The 22,043-nt window shown below is 39.3% G+C and overlaps 2 protein-coding genes and 1 pseudogene across 4 annotated transcripts in view; 1 reads left to right on the top strand and 2 right to left on the bottom strand.

Moving 5' to 3' along the window:
• Nucleotides 1-6,305, top strand: part of Dnajc2 (DnaJ heat shock protein family (Hsp40) member C2) — a 36,458-nt gene extending 30,153 nt beyond the window's left edge. For all 3 annotated transcript variants that reach the window (XM_069996308.1, XM_069996309.1, XM_069996310.1), the window contains 7 exons: nt 165-253; nt 442-511; nt 2,027-2,211; nt 2,946-3,046; nt 3,129-3,236; nt 5,480-5,634; nt 6,175-6,305. In XM_069996308.1, coding sequence (XP_069852409.1) covers nt 165-253; nt 442-511; nt 2,027-2,211; nt 2,946-3,046; nt 3,129-3,236; nt 5,480-5,634; nt 6,175-6,249 — 783 coding nt within the window. In that variant the 3' untranslated portion in view covers nt 6,250-6,305. The remainder of the gene's footprint in view (nt 1-164; nt 254-441; nt 512-2,026; nt 2,212-2,945; nt 3,047-3,128; nt 3,237-5,479; nt 5,635-6,174) is intronic.
• On the bottom strand, nt 6,247-21,146 carry Pmpcb (peptidase, mitochondrial processing subunit beta). Its single transcript, XM_069996311.1, has 13 exons — nt 21,012-21,146; nt 20,175-20,315; nt 19,123-19,209; nt 18,685-18,814; nt 15,915-16,113; nt 15,511-15,590; nt 11,295-11,407; nt 10,480-10,623; nt 8,343-8,503; nt 7,087-7,172; nt 6,871-6,959; nt 6,677-6,752; nt 6,247-6,589 (listed from the first exon to the last, which is right to left on the bottom strand). The coding sequence occupies exons 1-13, from the start codon at nt 21,108-21,110 to the stop codon at nt 6,525-6,527; spliced, it is 1,470 nt and encodes a 489-aa protein (XP_069852412.1). The 5' UTR covers nt 21,111-21,146; the 3' UTR covers nt 6,247-6,524.
• LOC138810076 (low molecular weight phosphotyrosine protein phosphatase pseudogene) lies at nt 12,623-13,426 on the bottom strand (annotated as a pseudogene).
• Nucleotides 21,147-22,043: the final 897 nt, after the last annotated feature.

The raw sequence follows: 22,043 nt of genomic DNA, 5'->3' as shown, positions 1-22,043 counted from the left end.
ACATCTGGTGACACACAGGACATTGTGTAAGAACTTACACAATGAAGTTTACATCTGAAGTCTTTCATAGGCTCAGGCTTCATAATTGAGTAGCTAATACATGTGGATGTATTTCTGAATATCAGTAGATACAAGATTAAAGTGTTTTCATTTTGTGTTTCTAGACCTGGAATCACTTTTCAGACAATGAGTCAGAACGGGTTAAAATGATGGAAGAAGTGGAAAAACTTTGTGATCGGCTTGAATTAGCAAGGTATCTATGTGGAACTATTATTGAGGTCTGAGTTCAGGATTTATTTTTATCCCATGACCTTTGTTTATATATTTATTTATTGTGATGCCTAGGAGTCAAACCAAGGGCTTCGTGAATGCTAGACAAGTGTTCTGCCACTGAACTATACCCTCTATCGCTCATCTGTTTTTTTTTTTTTTTTCCTTTAGCTTACAGTGCTTGAATGAAACACTCACGTCATCTACAAAAGAAGTAGGAAAGGCTGCTCTGGAAAAACAGGTAATAGACACAGAATTTCTACTTTTATTAAGCATTTAAATATTTTATCCTTTTTTACCTTATAGGTTACTAAAGGCAAAACAATGTTTTTATCTTGCATTGCTTATACTCAGTGCTGTTTATTTAAATTTGGTTAAACTTACTTTTTAAATCATAAATAGTGTTTGATATGTGATATTATAGTTTTTACAGTCATTATTTGAACAACTAATTCCTCTAGTATATTCATAGGATAACACTTAAATCCAAATCTTTGTTCTATCTAGTCTGTACCTTTATTTGAAAATGAGGAGTCAGGCTGACCCAGGAATTGAATTGATCTCAACAAGTATTGCACTGTATATGTGTGTACATACATATAAATATATGCACATGCCTAGGTGCTTTTGGAGAAATCCCCAGTGCTAGTGCTGCTACAGAGGAGCTTGAGTTAAAAAAAAAAAAAAAAAAAAAAAGCTTGAATAAAAAAAAATGGAGGGCCAGTGGCTGTTGCGTGCTTGCCTTGCATGCATGAGGCCCTGGGTTCAATTCCTCAGCACCGTGTAAACAGAAAAAGCTGCAAGTGGCGCTGTGGCTCAAATGGTAGAGCACTAGCCTTGAGCTGAAGAGCTGAGGGACAGTGCCCAGGCCCAGAGTTTAGGCCCCACAACAGACAAAAAAATAATGGAGGGCCCACAGTAAATGCTGCAAGACAGGGAGGGCCACGTCATAGGGCCAGGATAGGCTCAGGGAAATCCTTGTGGAAAAGACATTGCTGAAATGAAGGTCAAGTCATTACATGAACTAAAAAGTAGAAGATTATAGTGAGTATAACTAGGAAATGAAGTTGGTTAAGAAAAATAGAAAAAAAATAAGTAGGTTTCTACTACTAGTAGGATAGTTTCCATTACTGAAAGATCTTCTAACAGAAGGGTCTGCACTGTATTTATTATGTTACTAGTGAGAAAGGTGCAATAGGTCGATTTCAAGTAGTTCTAACAATATCATTGTAAGGTTCTGGATTATGAGGGACGAGAATTCAACTTTAAAATTATAGGAATTGATGACTAGTTCTAAGAAATTGAAGAAGATAAATGAGACAAAGACAACAAATGACAAGCATTAAGATCATTCAAAAGTTTCCTTATGAGTAGCTGTGGTTTACAGGTATGAGCTACTGTCTTGGAAACTTTTTTTGCAGATATCCTTTTAATGCCCTTAATTTAATATCCTTTTAGTGCTCAGCTTATGTTTATAAGCTACAAGTATAGGGATAGCACTTATATAATAGCAGTCACTGTCCTATATTATTTTTTCCTCTTGTAGAGAATCTCTTGAGTATTGGTCAAGTTGTAGATGGCACGTGAGTCTGGGAAAACAGGGTGAAAAGCTGATACAAGTGTGAGTTCAGCTAAGGAAGAGTATAGGGTTAGAGTGAGGATAACATTGAGCTGAAACTACAAAGTCTCAGCAATAAATGAAGTACACAGTAGCAAGATCCTTGAATACCCTGACGTACCTGTACTATTTATGTAGATAGAAGAAATAAATGAACAAATTAGAAAAGAGAAAGAAGAAGCTGAGGCACGGATGCGACAAGCATGTAAGAACGCAGAGAAGTCAACTAGCGGAAGTGGGAGTGGCAGTAAAAACTGGTCGGAAGATGATCTACAATTGCTAATTAAAGCTGTGAATCTCTTCCCTGCTGGAACAAATTCAAGGTATTGGCTTTCATGAAACTTTTCAACACATACTGGAGCCTGGGGATGATGTAGCCAGAACTCTCAAGTGTTAGGTATTGTACAAACTTAAGAGATAAAGCTTCTGCCTAGAAAGGCCACTAAACTATGGGTAGTAACGGAAAATATAAATCTGCTTGTCTTATCCATTATATCAAGATGCTTCATCGCATCTTGATAGCAAGATGCTTCATCCATTTCTCTGGAAACTGAAGATCATGAAACTAAGTGTTGATGGCTGGTATTGGCTTAAGCCATCATTATGTGCCAGAAAATGGGCTTTATGTCCTGTGGTTTCCTTTGCTAGTTTGTCCTTTGGTGCTTTCCACCTTTAACCAGAGCTTACTTTATAGTCTAGTTTAGAAACTACTCACAAAAAAGACTCAGATCCAACCCATCCGCATTCTGTGGATGAGAAAAGGCAGTGTTTATATAGTTTCCTTAAGAAGTATGTGGTGGCATGCACAAATGTGTGGCTTTATTCCTTTTTTTGTATCCAGAATCAAAAAGGTTTTACCCAAATTTAAAATGAGGACTGTAGTTGATTTAAACATTAAAAACACAAGGTCTGTAGTCCAGGAAATAATGGTGTAGATTAACAGCTTAATAAGACCAATTTAAAGTTTATCCTATAAACCTTATAACTAACCCTTCTTTAGTAAAACAATGGATTTTTTTCCCTTAATAATATTGAACTTTTATACCATTTGCTCTAGATGGGAGGTTATTGCAAATTATATGAACATACATTCTTCGTCTGGTGTCAAAAGAACTGCCAAAGATGTAATTATCAAAGCAAAGAGTCTCCAAAAACTTGGTGAGTTACATTTAAAAAAAAAAAGGATGCATATCTTTTTAATAATTTGTAAGATTAAATGTTACAATTTTTCATTTCTCAGATCCTCATCAAAAAGATGACATAAACAAAAAGGCTTTTGATAAATTTAAAAAAGAACATGGAGTAGTACCCCAGGCAGATAATGCAGCACCTTCAGAACGATTTGAAGGTAAATTTTTGTGTTTCTTTAAGTTGTTAGCCATGGTTTGCAGGCTATTTGAAGACACACAAGACCTGGGATATAAGTTAAGAATAAAAGTTTAGAGGCTTGGAAGATGAAAGCTTTGTTTTGGGGAGGGTTGGGTGGGAGGTGTTGAGTTTTGTCTTTTAAAAGAAAGTCACAGATTGACTAGCCACTATTGAATTGTAGTTTTCTATTCAGATTCCATACTGTGCTTTTTCAATAGTTGCTATAAAAATCCCATTAAGATAGCTGAACAAATTATAATACCTGGGGCTGGGAACATGGCTCAGTGGTAGAGCGCTTGCCTTGCATGCCTGAGGCCCTGGGTTCGATTCCTCAGCACCACATAAGCAAAAAGAAAAAAGCCAGAAGTGGCGCTGTGGCTCAAGTGGTAGAGCGCTAGCCTTGAGCTGAAGAGCTGAGGGACAGCGCCCAGGCCCAGAGTTCAGGCCCCATGACTGGACCCCCCCCCCAAAAAAAAAAAAAACAAATTATAATACCTTATCTAGTTATTTTCCTAATTTTGAAAGATGTACTATACTTGTTGACTGAAACTTACACTGTGCTGATGAACCAGTCCTCGACATTGCTACAACTAGGCAAGCACTCATTACTGAGTGCCATTTCTCACAGGAATTTTGTTAACATTGCTTTATTTTGACATTGTGAAATTACTGGAGAACAAAAAACAATTGGATGTCACTTTTTTTTCCCACTAGTACCAGGGCTTGAACTTGTTTTCACTCTGTTTGCTTTGAACTGCTGTTCTTTGATCCTAGCCTCCTGGGTAATTAGTATTACTGTTGTGAGCCACTGGCACCTGGCATGCTTCTACCTTTTTTTAAAGAGGAATCTAGCTAACTAAAAATATTAAGGCATGTTTTAGACCACTAAAATGACATCCATCTAAGATCTTCATGGAATTAAAAGGATATCCTCAAAAAAGCTTCAAAGGCAGTAGCTTGTACCTGTAAATCACAGCTAATCAGCAGATAGAAATCAGGAGAGACCAGCCCTGACAAACCTCACGAAGTGGGATCTAGTAGTCCTTACTTTAATCCCACCTGTTCAGGATACATTTGGGTAGGATCCTGGCCAAGAGTCAGCAAGCCTTAGTACTTTAACAACAAAAAAAGTCTTTATCTGCCTTGAATACAGATAATATGTTCTCTGCCTTGCCATGAGTGCTATTTCTCTTTTTCAACTAGGAGATCAAACCCAGTTTCACAGAACATCATTTTAAGCAGTAATCAGAATGTTAGTTGTGTAAGATGCTACTGCTTTTGTTGTATGAGCTGCCACTAGTACATTATGTTACAGTAATCAAGATAGCTTTTCGACATTTAATACTGCATTTTACCCTCAGAGGTGGGTTAATATTTAGTAACTTTATTAAATACATTTATTCCTGACATGTTTTCTCAAGTGTAAGAAGTTTATTTGAAGACCTGCTTTAATGGCTTTACTAGAAGTACTCAACATTGGCTCTACAGATTTTAGCAAATATATTGAAAAGATAAATTACAACACTGACTAATTGCAGCTTACCTCAATAGCACTCTGTAGTACTCAAGTTTTGGGTACTTGGCAAAAGGTACTTGGGTACTGTAGCAAAAAGTTTTCTGTGAAAGAACTTCCTCTAACCTGTAATGAATAATCAGAAATCTTGACTTATCTCAGAACTCACAGGGTTAAGTAATTCTCAGCTTTCCATGTAGCTGGGACTACAGGTCTGCATCACCCAGCCCAGCTTTTAAGTGGTGACTTTGTATTTCTGAGCACAAAAGTTCAGCTTTAAATGTAATTAAAAAAAAAAGATCTGGTGAACATATTAGGTCTGAAGAGACTAGCAGGTATTTCCTATTATACTGTGTTTAAAAGGCCCTCAAGATTAATTTCTATACCACTGCTCCATTTGTTCACCTTTGGCTCTCCATTTCTGTGCTGCACCCCCACCCTTACCAAGATAGGTAAATGAACAAACAAGACAAACAGAAAATAAAACAAAAATAACAAAGGGGGAAAAAAAGATTAATTTCTGGGGAGGGAATTGGTTTTCTTCTCTTCATCACGTTTGTATATATTTCTTACCTGTTTGCTCAAAACTACACATGCCAGACTAAAATGGATAGCAAGATACCTATGTACCAAAAAACTCACCTGGGGAAGTGTTCAAAGACAGCTCTTCCTACCTACCAAATTTTCAAATAAATATTTTTACTAAACAGGTCCATGCACAGATTTCACACCTTGGACAACAGAAGAGCAGAAGCTTCTAGAACAAGCTTTGAAAACATACCCAGTAAATACCCCTGAAAGATGGGAAAAAATTGCAGAAGCAGTTCCTGGCAGAACAAAAAAGGATTGCATGAAACGATACAAGGTTTTTTAGCATTTATAGATTACTTGATCATTTAAATTGTAACTTAGGAAATAGTTACCATTTTAATTTTGCATGCTAATTGAGTGGTTACTTAAGAATAGTTAATGGGTTTAAGTTACTATAGAGAAATGACTAGTAATGAAAAAACTTATTAATGTTACAATACTATTATACTTTTTAAAATTATTAACATAGTAATTACAAATGCTTAGAAAGGCGCTGGTGGCTCACAGGCTCACGCCTGTAATCCTATCTACTCAGGAGGCTGAGATCTGAGGATTGCAGTTCAAAGACAGCCCAGGCAGGAAAAGTCTATGAGACATTTGTCTCCAATTAAACCACTCAGTAAACCGGAAGTGGCACTGTGACTCAAGTGGTAGAGCACTAGCCTTGAGTTGAAGAGCTAAGGGACAGTGCCCAGGCCAAGAGTTCATGTCCCATGACCGACAAAACAAAAAACAAAAAAACAAAAAAAACAACGAATGGATTATGTCTATTTTAAAACTGACAGCTTCTAATGTAAACCTTTCTCTCTCTTAGGAACTTGTTGAAATGGTAAAAGCAAAGAAAGCTGCTCAAGAACAAGTGCTAAATGCAAGCAGAGCCAAGAAATGACATAATGACAATCTTTATTATGTGTCCATTTTTATAATAAAACTGAAAATACTGTAGAGGGATGTGTGCTGCTTCCCAACAAGTTTCCTCACACAAATACCAATCATTAACACAAAATGGTTATCAGGGTGGCAGTCCAGTCCTTTGAAAATATGACTCAATAAGTTACTCAAACTTCCAAGTACATTTTTTATTTCTCCCTGTAGGGACTGACTGACATGTAAAGCCTGCAGGTCTCATAGTTATTGTTGGGAATATTTGATTATACTGGCATTTTAATTTTGAGGCCAGCACATGTTACTGCAAATCTGGTTAAAGTCTGGTAGTTGCTCAATGGGACCTGCAAATGAAAAGTAATATAATTAAAACTGAATTACAGAAAAATACATGACCAACTTTGTGCACAAGAGAAAGGAACTTGGCTTACCAACAGCAGCGATAGCTGGACTTTTGCCATAAATATATTTGGTACATATTTCTCGAACCGTCTCAGCATTCACAGCCTGAAACAGAAAAGGTGTCATTAACATTCTATATTTGGAATTTTTAGGAGACTGAGATTTAGACTATTTTTTAGCTTCTCTTTAACAAAAGACCCAACAGTATATAAAGGCTACTTACATCAATTCTTGCTTCAAGTTCAGGGATTGGAATTCTTCTATTATAACACAACATCTGTCTACCAATATCTTCACAAATTGGAGTTGAGCCTGTTAAAGAAAGTGGTAAACTAAATACTGGAATATAGATCAACCATGTATGATGATGGTTAAGTTAAGCTTTTTTGTTGTTGCAGTGCTAGGTATACTAGGCAACTACCTAAGTCTTTATTCTTACCATCAAGCTGTAACAACATGTTTGTTTTTAGAAGATTTTTCGCTCGTGCAACTTCATTCTCAGTGACACTTGTACAGAGTCGCATCCTAAAAAGAGGTTAAAAACTAGCATTGTAAAGTAGTCGGAAAATGTCCTGCAATCTGTAAGTTTATGACTTAAACAGAAATGACACTCTATATATTATACCACGACATAAGAGATTATTATAGTTAATGCCAGATGTCATTTTTTTACATGATAGTCTAGCCTCATTATAGTGGAAGAACCAGACACTGGTGACTCAACACCTGTAATTCTAGCCACTCAGGAGGCTGACATGTGAGGATCACAATTCAAAGCCAGCCTGGGGGAAAAAAAATCTGCAAGAGTTATCTTCAATTAACTATCAAAAAGTTGAAAGTGGTGCTGTGAATGTATGGTAGAGCGCTAACCTTGGGCAAAAAAGCCTCAAGGATAGGGCCCTGAGATCTCGCCACAGGATCCTGGCAAAAGAATAGTGGAGGAAAGAACTAAAAGTTACATTGTTAGCCCTTTTGCCTCAGACTACTGACTGAAACACTCATATTTGAAATACGATTTTTTTTTTTAATGTTTTGCTGGTCCTAGGGCTTGAACTAAAGGCCTGGGCGCTTTCCCTGAGCCTCTTTGTGCTCAAGGCTAGTGCTCTACCTCTTGAGCCACAGTGACACTTCTATTTTTGGGGATTTTTTCCCCCCCAGTTTTGGGGCTTGAACTCAAGGCTTGGGCACTGTCCCTGAACTTCGTTTGCTAAAAGCTAGCACTCTACCACTTGAGCCACAGCACTACTTCTGGCCTTTTCTGTTTATGTGTTATTGAGGAATCAAACCCAGGGCTTCATGCATGCTAGGCGAGCATTCTTATCATGAAGCCACATTCCCAGTCCATCACTTCCATTTTGAGTAGTTCATTGGAGATCAGAATTTCATGGGGATGATTCTCCTCAGATCTCAGCCTCCTGAGTAGCTAGTATTAAAGTGTGAGCCACTGGCGCCAGTTAAAACACAACATTTTTCTTTTGACAATGACAACTTTAGATTCATTTTTATAATCTTAGATTCCCAAGGCAGATAAATTTTGATTCTTTATCTTCCAAAAGATGAACTTTCTGCAGTACATAACAGCTTCACACATAATTTAAAAGAAATGTCTTTAAAAACACTGGTAACCACTGGTACTGCTTTGAAGGCTAAAGTTATGAGAAAACTGCCATAAGATTTAAACTACATATTTCTCACCATTCTTTTTGAACAACACGTAGCATGTCTGCAACCGTTGCTGGTTCACAAACCATATAGAGCCCCCATAGTCCTGTATCAGTGTAGGAAGTATTGAAAGACTGGAAGCTGTGGCAGAGATTGCCATGACAAGTGAGCTGGGCCAGCTTGCTAGATAAATTCTGCAAGAAAACAAGACTTGTAAGTATATACATTCAAATCGCAATGAACAAGGAGATACATGGCAAGTAGAGAACTCCCTAAAACGCTAAATAAACTACATCTCAATTGTAAATTTAAAATTCAATAAAACAACTATTAATGATCTAGTCCAATGTATAATGTAAAAGCAATGAATCCTTATATGTATGTAATGTAACAGCTATACCTACTTTAAAAAATCCATTGCAGCTTTCAACCCATTAGAACTTTTAGTTACAAATGCTTAAGGGCTTAAAATTATGCTGGATATAAAGCTTAAGATATTCTCATGACATACAGTTTCATGACATCTTTCATACAAGTCAATACTCTTGGAATTTCACTTACAGAAGAGCTATAAAAATAGCACAGTACAAAGAATCTCTTCATTTACATTTTCCTGTAATTTACTGTTGGCTTTATTTTTACTTTATATGTTTTTCAAGTTATAAGATCCTGCTAAACTTTGAACCTAGGGCCTCACTCATTCTAGGGTAGCCCTTTACCTCATGAGATACATCTCTCCAACCCTTTGTATTTTGTTTGAGTTTCACTAACTTTGGACTGGCCTTAAATTCAGTGACCTTTCTACCTCCCTCTCCGGTAGACATGTGCTACCATCACTGGCTGCATCCCTAAACACTGTGCTCTAATGAAAAACATTCATGTTTTCAGTAATACACTGAATTCAGAGTATTAACATTGATAGAGTATTATTAACTACCATATTAATAACTACTATTAACTGCTACTATGACAGCAACTTAACTAATTCTATCCTTATATTGTCAAACTTTGTGGCAAAGATACGTTTTTCTTACATACCAATCCAGGATCAGTTTATAAAACACACATGCCCGTGCTCACACACACCAGTCTTGGGGCTCTTGAACTCAAGGCATAGGTGCTGGGCTTTCTTGTTAAAGGTTGTGTTCTAGCCCTTGAGCCATAGCTCCATATCTGGCTTTTTGGAGATTAACTGGATAAGTGTCTCATTGACTTTTCTGCCCGGGCTGGCTTTAAATATGCAATCCTTAGATCTTAGCCTCCAGAGCAGCTAGGATTAGTGTGAGCTACTGGCACCGGACCCAGTTTATATTTTTAAGTACAACATCAAAGTATAAGCCCAGTACCAGTGACTCATACCTATTATCCTAGCTACTCAAGAGGCTGAGCTGGGAGGATCTTGATTCAAAACCAGGGGGGGCTGGGAAGGTGGCTCAGTGGTAGAGTGCTTCCCTTGCATGACTGAGGCCCTGGGTTCGATTCCTCAGCACCAAATAAGCAAAAAGAAAAAAGCCGGAAGTGGCTCTGTGGTTCAAGTGGTAAAGCACTAGCCTCGAGCTGAAGAGCTGAGGGACAGCGCCCAGGCCCAGAGTTCAGGCCCCACAACCGGACCCCCCCCCCCCCCCAAGAAAAAGAAAACCAACCAGGGCAGGAAAGTCTGTGGGACTCTTATCTTTAGTTAGCCATAAGAAAACAAAGTGACTCTGTGGCTCAAGGTGGTAGAGAGCTAGCTTTGAGGCAAAAGCTCAGGGACAATGCCCAGGCCCTTAGTTCTAACACCATGACCAGCCCCCCAAAAAAAGCCAAAGTCATAGTATAAATCTCTATTTTGTCATTTCAAAAAATGGCATATAAACATTCTATGAAATACAAAAAAATTTCAGAAAACTAACTTTTGCAGGGTTCTGGTGGCTCATGCCTATCTATAATCCTAGCTACTCAGAAGAATGAGATCATGGTTTGAAGCCACTTGGGGCAGGAGACAGTCTACAATTAACTACCAAAAAGCTGGAAGTGGAGCTGTAGATCAAGTGGTAGAGCAGTAGCTTTGAACAAAATTGCTCAAGGAACAGTGCTCAGGCCCTGAGTTCAAGATCCTAGACTGGCGCATGCACTCACTCATGCACATGTACAACACACACACACACAAGTTATTTTTAAAATCAATCACCATTCCTCCACCAAAAGAGCGATCCCAGTTGCCAATCAATGTGTTTGCAACCATGAGACAGATTGTATCTGGATGTGCCCAACCAACAGCTTCAACAGCTATTGCTAGATGCGCCAGAGGCATCTTGTCATCCCTCACTCGAATCTGGTTAAGAACAAAAAAAAAACAGTAGTTAAGTGCAACTGTATAACATGCTTATTAACAAACAAAAAGATTGATCAGTGCTATGCAATGTTAAAATGCTCATGACACTTTTTTTTTAATCTTTTTTTTTTTTAATCTATCAGGCCTCATTTTGCTGTGTAATTCAGATTTTCAGGAGTTATGGAATGATTACATTCACTAAAAGGTCTCCAAGTTAAATACTACATTACCACATGTAAAGGGGTGCATTCTTTTTTTAATAATTAGAAAATCTTTTTTGTTAATCTGAATTTTTCTATCTAAACTGAATTTATTTTTGTACTGCCATTGCTATTAGAGTTCTTTGTAGCTGCCAGCATCAGATCTCCTCCCATGGAAAACTACGCTTGGGTCTTGCAAGTTCTGGCTCTAACAGCTACCCTCACAAATGTACTGTGAGAAGAACTCAGCCAAGAGCAAACTCAATGTGAAAGCCAAAATTTCTAGTTATTGTAAGGTTACTTTTATGCTTTTCCATATATAAATAAAAGTGTGCCAAAGAAAAAGCACAGAAGCACCAAATTATAACACTGCTAGAAACTCCTATTAGAAATACACATTTTGTATACTCATTTGTAAATGTAACCCAATATATCTAGCAGGCTAACTTCTAACTAGGAGGCTTGCCCTACCTCACTTCCTGTGAACTTGCAGGGAGGCAGAGCTGGTATATTTCCTTTCTGTGTGCACAAGGAATCACCAAAATGAAACTTTGCTAACTCAAGCAGTTCATCATGGGAAACACCTAAATTGAAGGAAAACATTTTCATATGTATGAATTAGCAATTGCACCTAAATAAAACAATTAGCTGTTTAAACTGCTTTAAAATAAGTTCTAGTAGGTACAAAATGTACATTACATAAACTACTTTCTCTAAGAGCATACTTATTTTCTTGGTATTAAGATCTGGGTTGCATAACTCATTCTATAAAAATACATCAATATGCCAGTGTATTCACAGTAAAGATAAGCAATCAATACACAAAACCATAACTATAACAAGAAGTTCTAGGAAGTAACCTAGTAAAAAGCAAATTCCAGTAACTTATTTTTCAAAGTAGGAAAGAATAAAATGGGGTCCACCTCACTCAAAAAAGCTGTACATACACATATGCTTCATTCTTTCAGTTCTGTTGGCAGAATTCAGGAACAAATACTTTTATCTAAATTTTCTTAATACATCCATAGTAATCTACATGTTCATTATTTGACATCCAACTCTTAACAGGAATTAATCTAAGATTAGATTAAGAAATTCTTAGATTCTATATTCTTTTTGTTTTTTGTTAGTCATGGGGCTTGAACACTGGGCCTGGGCGCTGTCCCTCAGCTCTTCAGCTCAAGGCTAGTGCTCTACCACTTGAACCACAGCACCATTTCTGGTTTTCTAGTGGTTTATTTGAGATAAAGAGTCACGGACTTTCCTGCCTGGGCTGGCTTTGAAAAGCAGTCTGGGAGCTCAGCCTCCTGATTAGCTAGGATTACAGACATGAGTCACCAGCGCCAGCTTTCTATATTCTTTACTATTCAAATGTAGGACACAGAATTCAGCCAGTGAAGGACCCATCCCTTTATTGGGAAGTAGGGGTGGGGCAGGGGAGAAAGTGCTGGATTTTTTAAACTTCCTGAAACAAAAACGTTATTCTCGGATAAATAAAACTCACCTACAGTTATTTTTAAGATAAGAAAGACGGGGGCTGGGAAGGTGGCTCAGTGGTAGAGCGCTTCCCTTGCATGCCTGAGGCCCTGGGTTCGATTCCTCAGCACCACATAAGCAAAAAGAAAAAAAGCCGGAAGTGGTGCTGTGGCTCAAGGGGTAGAGTGCTAGCCTTGAGCTGAAGAGCTGAGGGACAGCGCCCAGGCCCAGAGTTCAGGCCCCACGACCAGACCCCCCCCCAAAAAAAAAAAAAAAAAAAAAGAAAAGAGTAAGTCAGCTAAAGAAACAACAGGGGCTGGGGCTAAGCAACACCACTACACTTAGGCACAGGACTAGTGGGGTGAGTTGCTGGCTCGGCTGTGGGCAGTGCTGGCCTACTGGGCCTTCTCTAGGAAGGCCCTGCAGCACCGGAGACACTGCTAGTACACCAGCTCGAAGTCGGAGTTGTTTCCATAATAGGGATCTTCAATAATGAGTTGTTTGTGTGGATCATAGCTCCCAAGCACTTTGATTTTAGCTTGGCAGTTTTTAACTTGATTACTTTTTCTATTCAAATCTCTCAGATTGCTTTCATCCATACACAGTATGTAATCGAATGTAGCAAAGTTCTTTGGTAACCTGCCGGGCAGTGTGACTCATGGGGATGCCATGCTTCCTCACGCAGCTCTGCCCTCCATAGTCAGGGGGATTTCCCACTTCATATGTGGATGTGGCCGCCCTGTCCATCCTCCAATCACCGGAAACATTTTGGTCAGCTACAAGTTTTCTGAAAACTGCTTCTGCAATGGGTGACCAGCAAATGTTACCCAGACACACGACTAGCACGGACTTGTGACTATGTTCCGCCATCTTCCCAGGTGCTCCATTACTGGATTTTGAACTCAGGGCCTCATGCTTGCTAGGCAAGCTAGGCCTCCCAACTACTCCTTTTCTGTGTGTGTTTTTAAAGTTTTTATGTCACTCCTGGGGTTTGAATTCTAGACGTGGTTGCTGATCTTGAGGGTTTTTTTTATTTATTTATTTTCTTTTTGTCAGTCCTGGGGCCTGAACTTTGGGCGTGGGTGCTTTCTCTCAGCTCAAGGCTAGAACTTTACCACAGCAGCACTTCTGGCTTTTTCTGCTTATGTGGTGCTGAGGAACTGAACCCAAGGCCTCATGCATGCAAGGTAAGCACTCTACCACTGAGCCACCTTCCCAGCCTCATTCTTGAGCTTTTTTGCTCAAGGCTAGAAGCCACACAGCTCCACTTCTGGCTTTTTACTGGTTAACTGGAACTAAAACTAACTTCCAGGCAGCAGGCTGGCTTCTAACTGCAATCGTCAGATTTCAGCCTCCTGAGTAGGATTATAGGAATGAGCCACCAGCACTGGCATGTGTTGGTGACTTTTTTAAGATAGGGTTTTGTTTTATGCCTAGGCAAACCTGCACTATGATCCTCCTATGACCCTTGTGTCACTGGGATTACAAATGCACATATTATACCCAGCTTGTTCAAGTGCCTTTATTTGTTGTTGGTGGTGGTAATGGGGCTTGAACTCGGCCTGGGCGCTGTATCTGCACTCTTCAGCTCAAGGCGAGCACTCTACCTCTAGAGCTACAGCACCACTTTTGGTTTTCTAGTGGTTTATTGGAGATCAGAATCTCATGGGCTTTTCTGCCCTGGCTGGCTTTGAACTGTGATCCTCAGATCTCAGCCTTCTAAGCAGCTAGGATTACATGTGTGAGCCACTGGCGCCCAGCTCAAGTCCTTTAAAAAACACTGAACTAAGATTTCTGTAAATGAAATAAAATATTACACAGCTTACATAATATTTTCCAAATAAATCATACGATTCAGTGAATGACAAATTATTTTTGGGATTACTACATAGGGATCAATCTTAGATAACAATCTAGATATTATCTTCTGCTTGGCAGCACAAACAGAAGACCATTGCATGACAAGGGTGTGAGATGCACACTTGCACCGTAGTATTACCATCATCTATTAATCCTCTTTGTTAGATGTGCACGATATTTACCCCAAATAAAGAGCAAGGGAACATAGAGTGGTAACTACAGCCTTAAATTGCCTATTCCATTGAATTTAAGATGCCATCGTTTATAATATATGTCAACATTTATGTTCCAACAATATAATTAAAACACACCATTAACTAGCCAAAGCTCTTACATCAACAATGCCAAAAGGAACCCATGGACCAAAGTAAAACTCAAAAGGGCAGAGAAGTCCCAGGGAGCATGGTTGCTGGGGCTTCATTTAACCAAGGCAATTTAAAATGTTTGTGTCTCAATCAGTATCAGACGTTTTAGAAACTTTGGCACATTTCAGAGTATCATGCGTATCACACAAGGACAAGTTAATGTTGCCAGGAGCCACAATAAATAACAGAGACATTCAACCTTCACTTTCATCACCTTCTCTACCCCTAGGTAATTAACTCAGAAATATAGTTAGAACTATTTAAAAATTTACAAATAAGCTAGGCACCAGTGGCTCATGCTTGTAATCCTAGCTACTCAGGAGGCTGAGATCTGAGGATCGTGGTTCAAAGCTAGCCAGGGCAGGGAAGTCCATGAGACTCTTATCTCCAATAAACTTCAGAAAACCGGAAGTGGCACTGTGGCTCAAGTGGCAGAGTGCTAGCCTTGAGCTGAAGAGCTGAGGGACAGTGCCCGGGCCCAGAGTATACTGCATCTATCCACACTGCTCTAATACTAAAAGAAAAAGAAAACTGGAAATCAATTAAAAGATACTGTTGCCTAAATTTAGGCTGCTAGGAAATTGGCAGAATCTGGTTCACAATACATTCTCATAGCTTCCTATGTACTTTCCGTGGTTAGTAGATCTATTGATTAGATGACTGAGCTCATGAAAGAATGAATGTTTCTCAAGAAATAATTTAAAATCTCAAGAGATTCTCTAATTATAGAACAGTAACTTCTCAGTATAACCATCTGTAGTTAAATTAGGCCTTGTCTTGTAAGTCAATTCCACTATGTATGTATACTGAGGTATTGAATGGTTCATTAAGATTTTCTATAAATGAAAATTACTAAAAGAAAACAAGAGTCTGGTTTCAGGCCTTTTGTTCATTCCTTCAACAGTTTGCTCTGGAAATAAAAACTCTTTGAGAAGCATATAATCACCACTGTGTTTAAATATTTATAAAAATTTAAATTGACTAACCTCCAGCAGCAGCAAGTACTATTCTCGGTCCCTTATAATGTGTAGTTATATAATCCACTAAGTCCTTACGATTTATAGATCTGTAAAAGTAAAGCAATTTTAAGGATATCAGAAAGCATGCATCTTTACATAATATACCTAAAGTCAAACAAGATCTTAAAAAGTATAACAAAAAGAAATAGGGTACAGACAGTATGGTGTCAAGATAGAACATCTTATTTATATTCAGAAAGACAGATTTGACACTTTTTTTTATTCCAGAAGAGTCCAGACAGCTGGGAATTGCATAACTTCAACGGCAGCCAACTACAATTCATGCATATTTTTAGGAGGAAAATAATTTTTTAAAACACACTTTTTGAAAATTTGTAAAAGTCATTTTTTACTGTGAAAATTAAACCTACTTGATATTTTCAGTTGGTCCCAAAATTGTCCGTCCAAGTGCAGTATTTTGATAAGCTGTGGCATGAAGATAATCAAAAACAACTTCTTGCAAATTGGTTTCAACTTCTTGCATCTCTCTAAGAATTACTCCACGCTCACGTTCAATCTCTGCTTCTCCCAATGTGCTATTTTGTATTATATCAGCAAGAATTTCTACAGCTAATTAGAATGAAAGCATAAGAAACACTAAGAATCTTAACTTTTCTATTAAAATTTTCTTAAATCAACATTAGAACTATGATACTGAGTATTATTCACTATTGACTAAATGATTAGCTTAGGAAGAAAAGATTTTCATATTTGACATAACTAAACAGACAGTATTGAAATAAAAATGTGAAACAGCCAGGTGCTGGTGGCTCATGCTTGTAAATCCTAGCTATTTAGGATGAGATCTGCAGACTGGTTCAAAGCCAGCTCAAGCAGGCCATTCTGTGAAACTATGAGAGCCAGAAATGGTGCAGTGGTATTCTATAGCATGCCACACTTCATAATTCTGGATTTGTACTTGCTGTTTTTGTCCTCTGACTGCTACTAACTTCACACCAATCCAATCGCCCCTAGATCTAGTTGCTATTTACATAATCAGCAGAGGTAGACCAAAATTCTCTTCACCAGGAAAGCCTTTCCAGGTGTTCCCAGTTTAGGTTCAGTTTAGTCATGAAATCCTCTACTTGTACTTCAAAGCAATTTTTTTATTTTTGTTTTGCCAACTCTGGGGCTTGAACTCAGGGCCTGGGCACTGTCCCTGAGCTTCTTTTGCTCAAGGCTACCACTCTTACCACATCCATCTTTTTCTGTTTATGTGGTACTGAGGAATTGAACCCAGGGTTTCATGCATGTTAGGCAAACACTCTACCACTAAGCCATATTCTCAGCCCTGTAATTATAGTTTACTTAAAAATATTAGCATAGGGAAGTGGTGCTGTGGCTCAAGTGGTAGAGCGCTCACCTTGAGTTGAAGAGCGCAGGGATAGCACCCAAGCCCAGAGTTCAAGCCCCATGACCAACAAAAAAAAAAAAAAAAAAAAAAAAAAAAAAAAAATATATATATATATATATATATATATATATATATATATATATATATTAGCATAGGCCAGTGCTGGTGGCTCACGCCTGTAATCGTAACTACTCAGGAGGCTGAGATCTGAGGATCACAGTTCAAAGCCAGCCCGAAAGTCCGTGAGACTTATCTCCACTAGAAAACCGGAAGTTGCTCTGTGGCTCAAGTGGTAGAGCACGTACCTTGATCTGAAGAGCACAGGGACAGCTCCCAAGCAGAGTTCAAGCCCCATGACCGACCCCCCCCCCCAAAAAAAATTAGCATAAATTCACTGTGCACTGCACTTCCATTGTAATATTTACAACTTGCACATAATGTACCTTAATTGAATTAATATATATTTAATTGAATGAATTTTCCAGTTACATGTTTTCTTGCATATGCTCCATGAAGGCAGATATTGTGTCTGTTTTGCAGACACTGCATGCTCATCAAGAGGCAATCAACACAAAAGAGGAATGAACAAAAATTAGTTTAAGCCAGGCACTGTTGGCTCATGCCTGTTATCTGGCAACTCAGTAGGCTGAGATCTGAGGATCATGCTCAAAGGCAGCCAGGCAGAAAAGTCCTTGAGACTCTTTCCTCCTAATTAATCACAAAAAAAAAAAAGCCAGAAGTGCCACAGTGGCTCAAGTGTAGAATGCTAGTTAGGGATAGTGCCTGGGCCCAGAGTTCAAACCCCAGGACTGGCAAAAAAAAAAAAAAGAAAAAGAAAAAAAAACTAGTTTAAAAATCCTAGAGTGTCAGGTGCCAGTGGTTCACACCAGGAACACCTAGCAACTCAGGATCACTGTTCAAAGCCAGCTCAGGCAGTAAAGTACATGAGACTTATCTCCAATAAATTACCAAAAAGCTGCAAGTGGGTCTGTGGCTCAACTTGTAGAACACTAGTCTTGAGCAAAAGAAGCTCAATGACAGCAGCTCATTCCCTGAGTTCAAGCCCCAGGACAAGGGGTGGTGGGTACTGTAGTGATATGAATCTCTCCAATACTTACATATTTTCAAATGTAATTTTCTACTTTGTAATTTACATGTAGGGCAATCTATTATTAAGTAGATTTCCCTGGCATTTTCTAAATAGAGTAGGTATAAAAATGGTGACAAATTCAGGATTTTCCTTCAAACTCTTCTGCATCATAGAGGTTAGTATTTCACTTTTTTTTTTCTTTCCTTATACCAGTTCTGGGGCTTGAACTCGGGGACAGGATACTGTTCCTGATTTTTTTTTAGCTCAAAGCTAGTGCTCTATCACTTGAGCAACAACTATATTTTTGGCTTTTTTGGTGGTTAACCAAAAAGATAAGAGATAAGAGTCTCATAGACTTTCCTGCCTGGACTGAATTTGAACCATGATCCTCCTTCAGAGTAGCTAGGATTACAGGTGTAAAACAATAGTGCATGGTTGTTTTTCTTACATTAGGAAAATGCTTTGTGTGAACTGGAGGTATAGCTCAAGTTGTACAGTACCTGCCTAGTGAAAACAAAGACTTGAGGTCGAACTCTGGCACTCTGGCACTGTTGAGAAACAGAAATAAGAACAGCTCCCCCTCACTCAGAACTTGGTTCGTTTTTTTTTTCACATTTCTAGGTCACTGTTTTACAATAGGCATAACAATAGTACAAAATTATTTTTGAAAAGTACATTATATATAGTATAATAATACCTCTTGGTAAATCTTTAGAGAATGCTTTAGCATAATATACAGTTTGTTCACGGGAGGTATAGGCGTTAAGATGAGCACCCATGTTTTCAATCTCAAGTTCCAGGTCTAATTGGGATCTCTTTTTGGTGCCCTTGAAATAAAAGAGAAAAACAAATTATGATACCTTACCCTTTGTCTATTCCAAACACTTCAGATAATGAATATGGAAGACTGGAGCCAATGTGAGTTTGGTGGCATGGACAAGTTTGGTTTACAAAACATATTAAGGTTCAATATACTAAACTGCTTTTACAAAGCAGCTAGCAGTAATGATACCAGATATTGTTGTAGGAAAATAAAACATGTCATACTAATGAAGTAGTTCTTGCCTTTAAAGCACTTTTGTACTACCTTTTAAAGAGAATGTATTTTTTTGTAAAAATAAGTCTTGCAATCTACCTTGAAAGCCATATGCTCCAGAAAGTGAGCTGTTCCATTATTCTTCTCATTTTCATATCGACTTCCAGCATCAATCCACAGTCCAACCTTAATGCAATCAAAGAATAATTAAAACAATTTTATTTTTTTTCTTTTTGGGGGAAGATAAGGGGATAATTTCCAGTAGTCTCTTTCCTTTTCCTGACAAATGCTTTGTCTTACCACTAAAGTTTCCTTGATCAGAGTGAATTGACAGTTCATTCCCATGAACTGAGACATAAAATTTTTGACTATCAGGCTAGAAATAGGTGTAGAATACGTACTTATGAGTTTCAATAATGACTTAGATTCTTGCACACACATATGTGTGTGTGTGTACTGGTGTTTGAACTCAGGTCCTGGGTGATCTCCCTTAGCTTTTCTGCTCAAGGCTGGTGCTTGGTGCTCTACCACTTAAGCCACTTCTTTTTTCTCTTTTGTCCTGGTGGCTAACTGGAGAAAGATTTTTACAGATTTTCCTGCCTGGATTGGCTTTGAACTAGATCTTCAGACTTCAGCCTCCTAAGTAGCTAGGATTATAGGCATCAGCCATCAGCACCCACCTTATAACTCAGATTCTTAACCTAACTCATTACTACAACCATTTAACTGTGGTATAAAGAACATCAGAGACTGTCAGAAAACTCTGGCCCAAAGCTTCATATTACCTGCATAACCTTGTACAAAATCATTTAACTTCCCTGAATCTGCTAATCTAGAAAAAAGGTGAGATGCTTACTAAAAAAGAATTTTTAAAAATAAGACAAAAGATGTAAAACATCTGGCACAGAATATCCCAGCAAAAATACCTCTTTATCATCACTACTACTAGCAATAAATTTAATAGAATATGAGAAACACATGGATGGTGAAAGTGGATTCACTTCCACTTGATATAAAAGTGTAACTGCAAGGTTCAGAGAAATTGCTCAAGTCAAAATAATCACCACTGGCCAACTAAAGAGCTGAAGGTTGAGTTTACTTTCTCCTAAATGAAGTGGCATCATTCAGATCAGGTTGTCTAAATCACTTACTGTGCATGTTGACAGCCCAGAATCTTCAGAGGCCACTCTAAGTCCATTTTCCAAGCATGTTACTCGTGTTTCAGGAACATTCAGAACAACTTGTGTAGCAGCCTGTGTACTTCTTAGTCTGTTTCCTCCAAAACACAATGGCTGGTTGAGGTAGAAGAAAAGCAAAACTTACTATTCTGGTATTTAATGTCAAAAAATCAAATCTATCTGAAATAGACTCTAAAATCCTCTTTCCTAGGCTGGGGATACCTTAGTGGACAACGGCTAAAGACTCCCATCTCCACCAACAACCACAAGCGGGAAAACATACAAAACACAAACAAAAACTTCCGCCTCTTTCTCAACTTCTGTTCCACTGGGATCTAGCTCTTGCCCAGTCTAAGACATCTTTTTCTTAACCCATCAATATCTTAAAGCAACATGTCTATAAGCAGTAATTATCTTTACTCTGAGAGAAACAAACCTCTCAGAAAGATTTCATATGAAGGAGAAGGCAGGCAGCTGGGGTGGAAGCTTGGGTAGGAGAAATAACCGTTACGTGTTTAGTTCCCCTGATCTGCAGCACTACGCTATCACGGTAGATAGGAGCTCTTGAGAAAGACACCCACCGCCTGGGAGTGACACCGAAGAATAAAGCTTCCCTCAGCCTGAGAACGACCCCCTGCTCCCTCCCCCTCGGCCTGCTCCCCTCCCCTCCTCCTGCTCCCTCCCCTCCCCCTCCCCTTCCCCCCTCTCCCCACTGCGCGGCGGCCCGGCCCGTTGAGCGGCGCGAGGGGACCTGCCTGCCTCGCCGAGCACCGCCCGGCACGGCGCTCAGACCAGAGGGACGAAGCTCACCTGCCCGGCGGCACCTCGGACCACGAACTTCTCGGCGAAACCCCACAGACGCCGCCTCGCCGCTGGTAATAATAGTGTTCGGGCTGCGGCAGCCGCCATGACAGTTAAGGACCACACGGGAAGATGTGCTTCCGGGGTCGTGACCCGAGGTTCCGGAAAAGAAGGCGGGCCTCATCTAGTGACGGCGACGGCATAACGCAGCGCAACGCAGTGTTCTATAACCCGGATTAGGCAATCTGTGCACACGTGTGTGTGTGTGTGTGTGTGTGTGTGTGTGTGTGTGTGTGTGTGTGTGTGTGTGTGTGTGTGTGTGTGTGTCTGTCTGTCTGTCTGTCTGTCTGTCTGTGTCTGTCTGTCTGTTCCTGGGCGCTATCCCTGAGCTCTTCTGGTCAAGGCGAGCGCTCTACCACTTGAGCCACTTCCGGTTTTCTGGTGGTTTTATTGGAGATAGGAGTCTCACGGTCTTTCCTGCCCGGGCTGGCTTTGAACCGCGATCTCAGCTCTCAGCCTCCTGAGTAGCTAGGATTGCGGGCGTGAGCCCCCGGCGCCCGGCAGTGTGAGCGCCTCTTGCTAGACACCTGGGCAATATTCCGCAATCGTGATTAGTTACCTTTATTGATTCGCTCCAAAATGCAGTACAGAAGTGTGGCAAAACTAAAAGTAACTTCAAACACGGTACAGTTTTCCTTGATGGGTGTGACTGATTGGAAAAAGCAGAATAAGAGAATAAGATCATCACAAACTTGTCTTTTTAATTTAATTTTATTGCCGAGGTGATGCACAGAGGGGTTAGTTACATTCCTAAGGTAGTGAGTACATTTCTTGTCAAACATAGTTACCCCTCCCTCGTTTTTCTTCCACTGCTCCGACCCCTCCACCATCCTCAAGTTGCAAAGTTCATTTCCAGCATGTTGTCTTGTGAGTATCGTTGTTGCATTGGTTAGCCTTAAAAGTAACATTTATTGAGAGAGACAGACTTGGTGAGGAGAGGAAGAACTGGGCCTGTCCTATTCTACAGACATACTCTTGATC

The sequence above is a fragment of the Dipodomys merriami genome, unplaced genomic scaffold, assembly GCF_024711535.1.
Source record: "Dipodomys merriami isolate MVZ:Mamm:240054 unplaced genomic scaffold, mDipMer1.0.p SCAF_5, whole genome shotgun sequence".
NCBI classification, from domain to species: Eukaryota; Metazoa; Chordata; class Mammalia; order Rodentia; family Heteromyidae; genus Dipodomys; species Dipodomys merriami.
Note: the sequence above shows the minus strand (reverse complement) of the source record. Positions and strands in the feature narration are given on the sequence as shown.

What these genes read in the sequence shown, in the direction of transcription:
- Pmpcb (XM_069996311.1), bottom strand. Translation starts at nt 21,110, where the DNA reads ATGGCGGCTGCCGCAGCCCGAACACTATTATTACCAGCGGCGAGGCGG. An exon ending in CTCTAAAGATTTACCAAGAG is followed by an intron (nt 16,114 to 18,684) that starts GTATTATTATAC and finishes CATTCTAATTAG; the next exon opens with CTGTAGAAATTCTTGCTGAT. An exon ending in AGTACTTGCTGCTGCTGGAG is followed by an intron (nt 11,408 to 15,510) that starts GTTAGTCAATTT and finishes CCTTCAATTTAG; the next exon opens with GTGTTTCCCATGATGAACTG.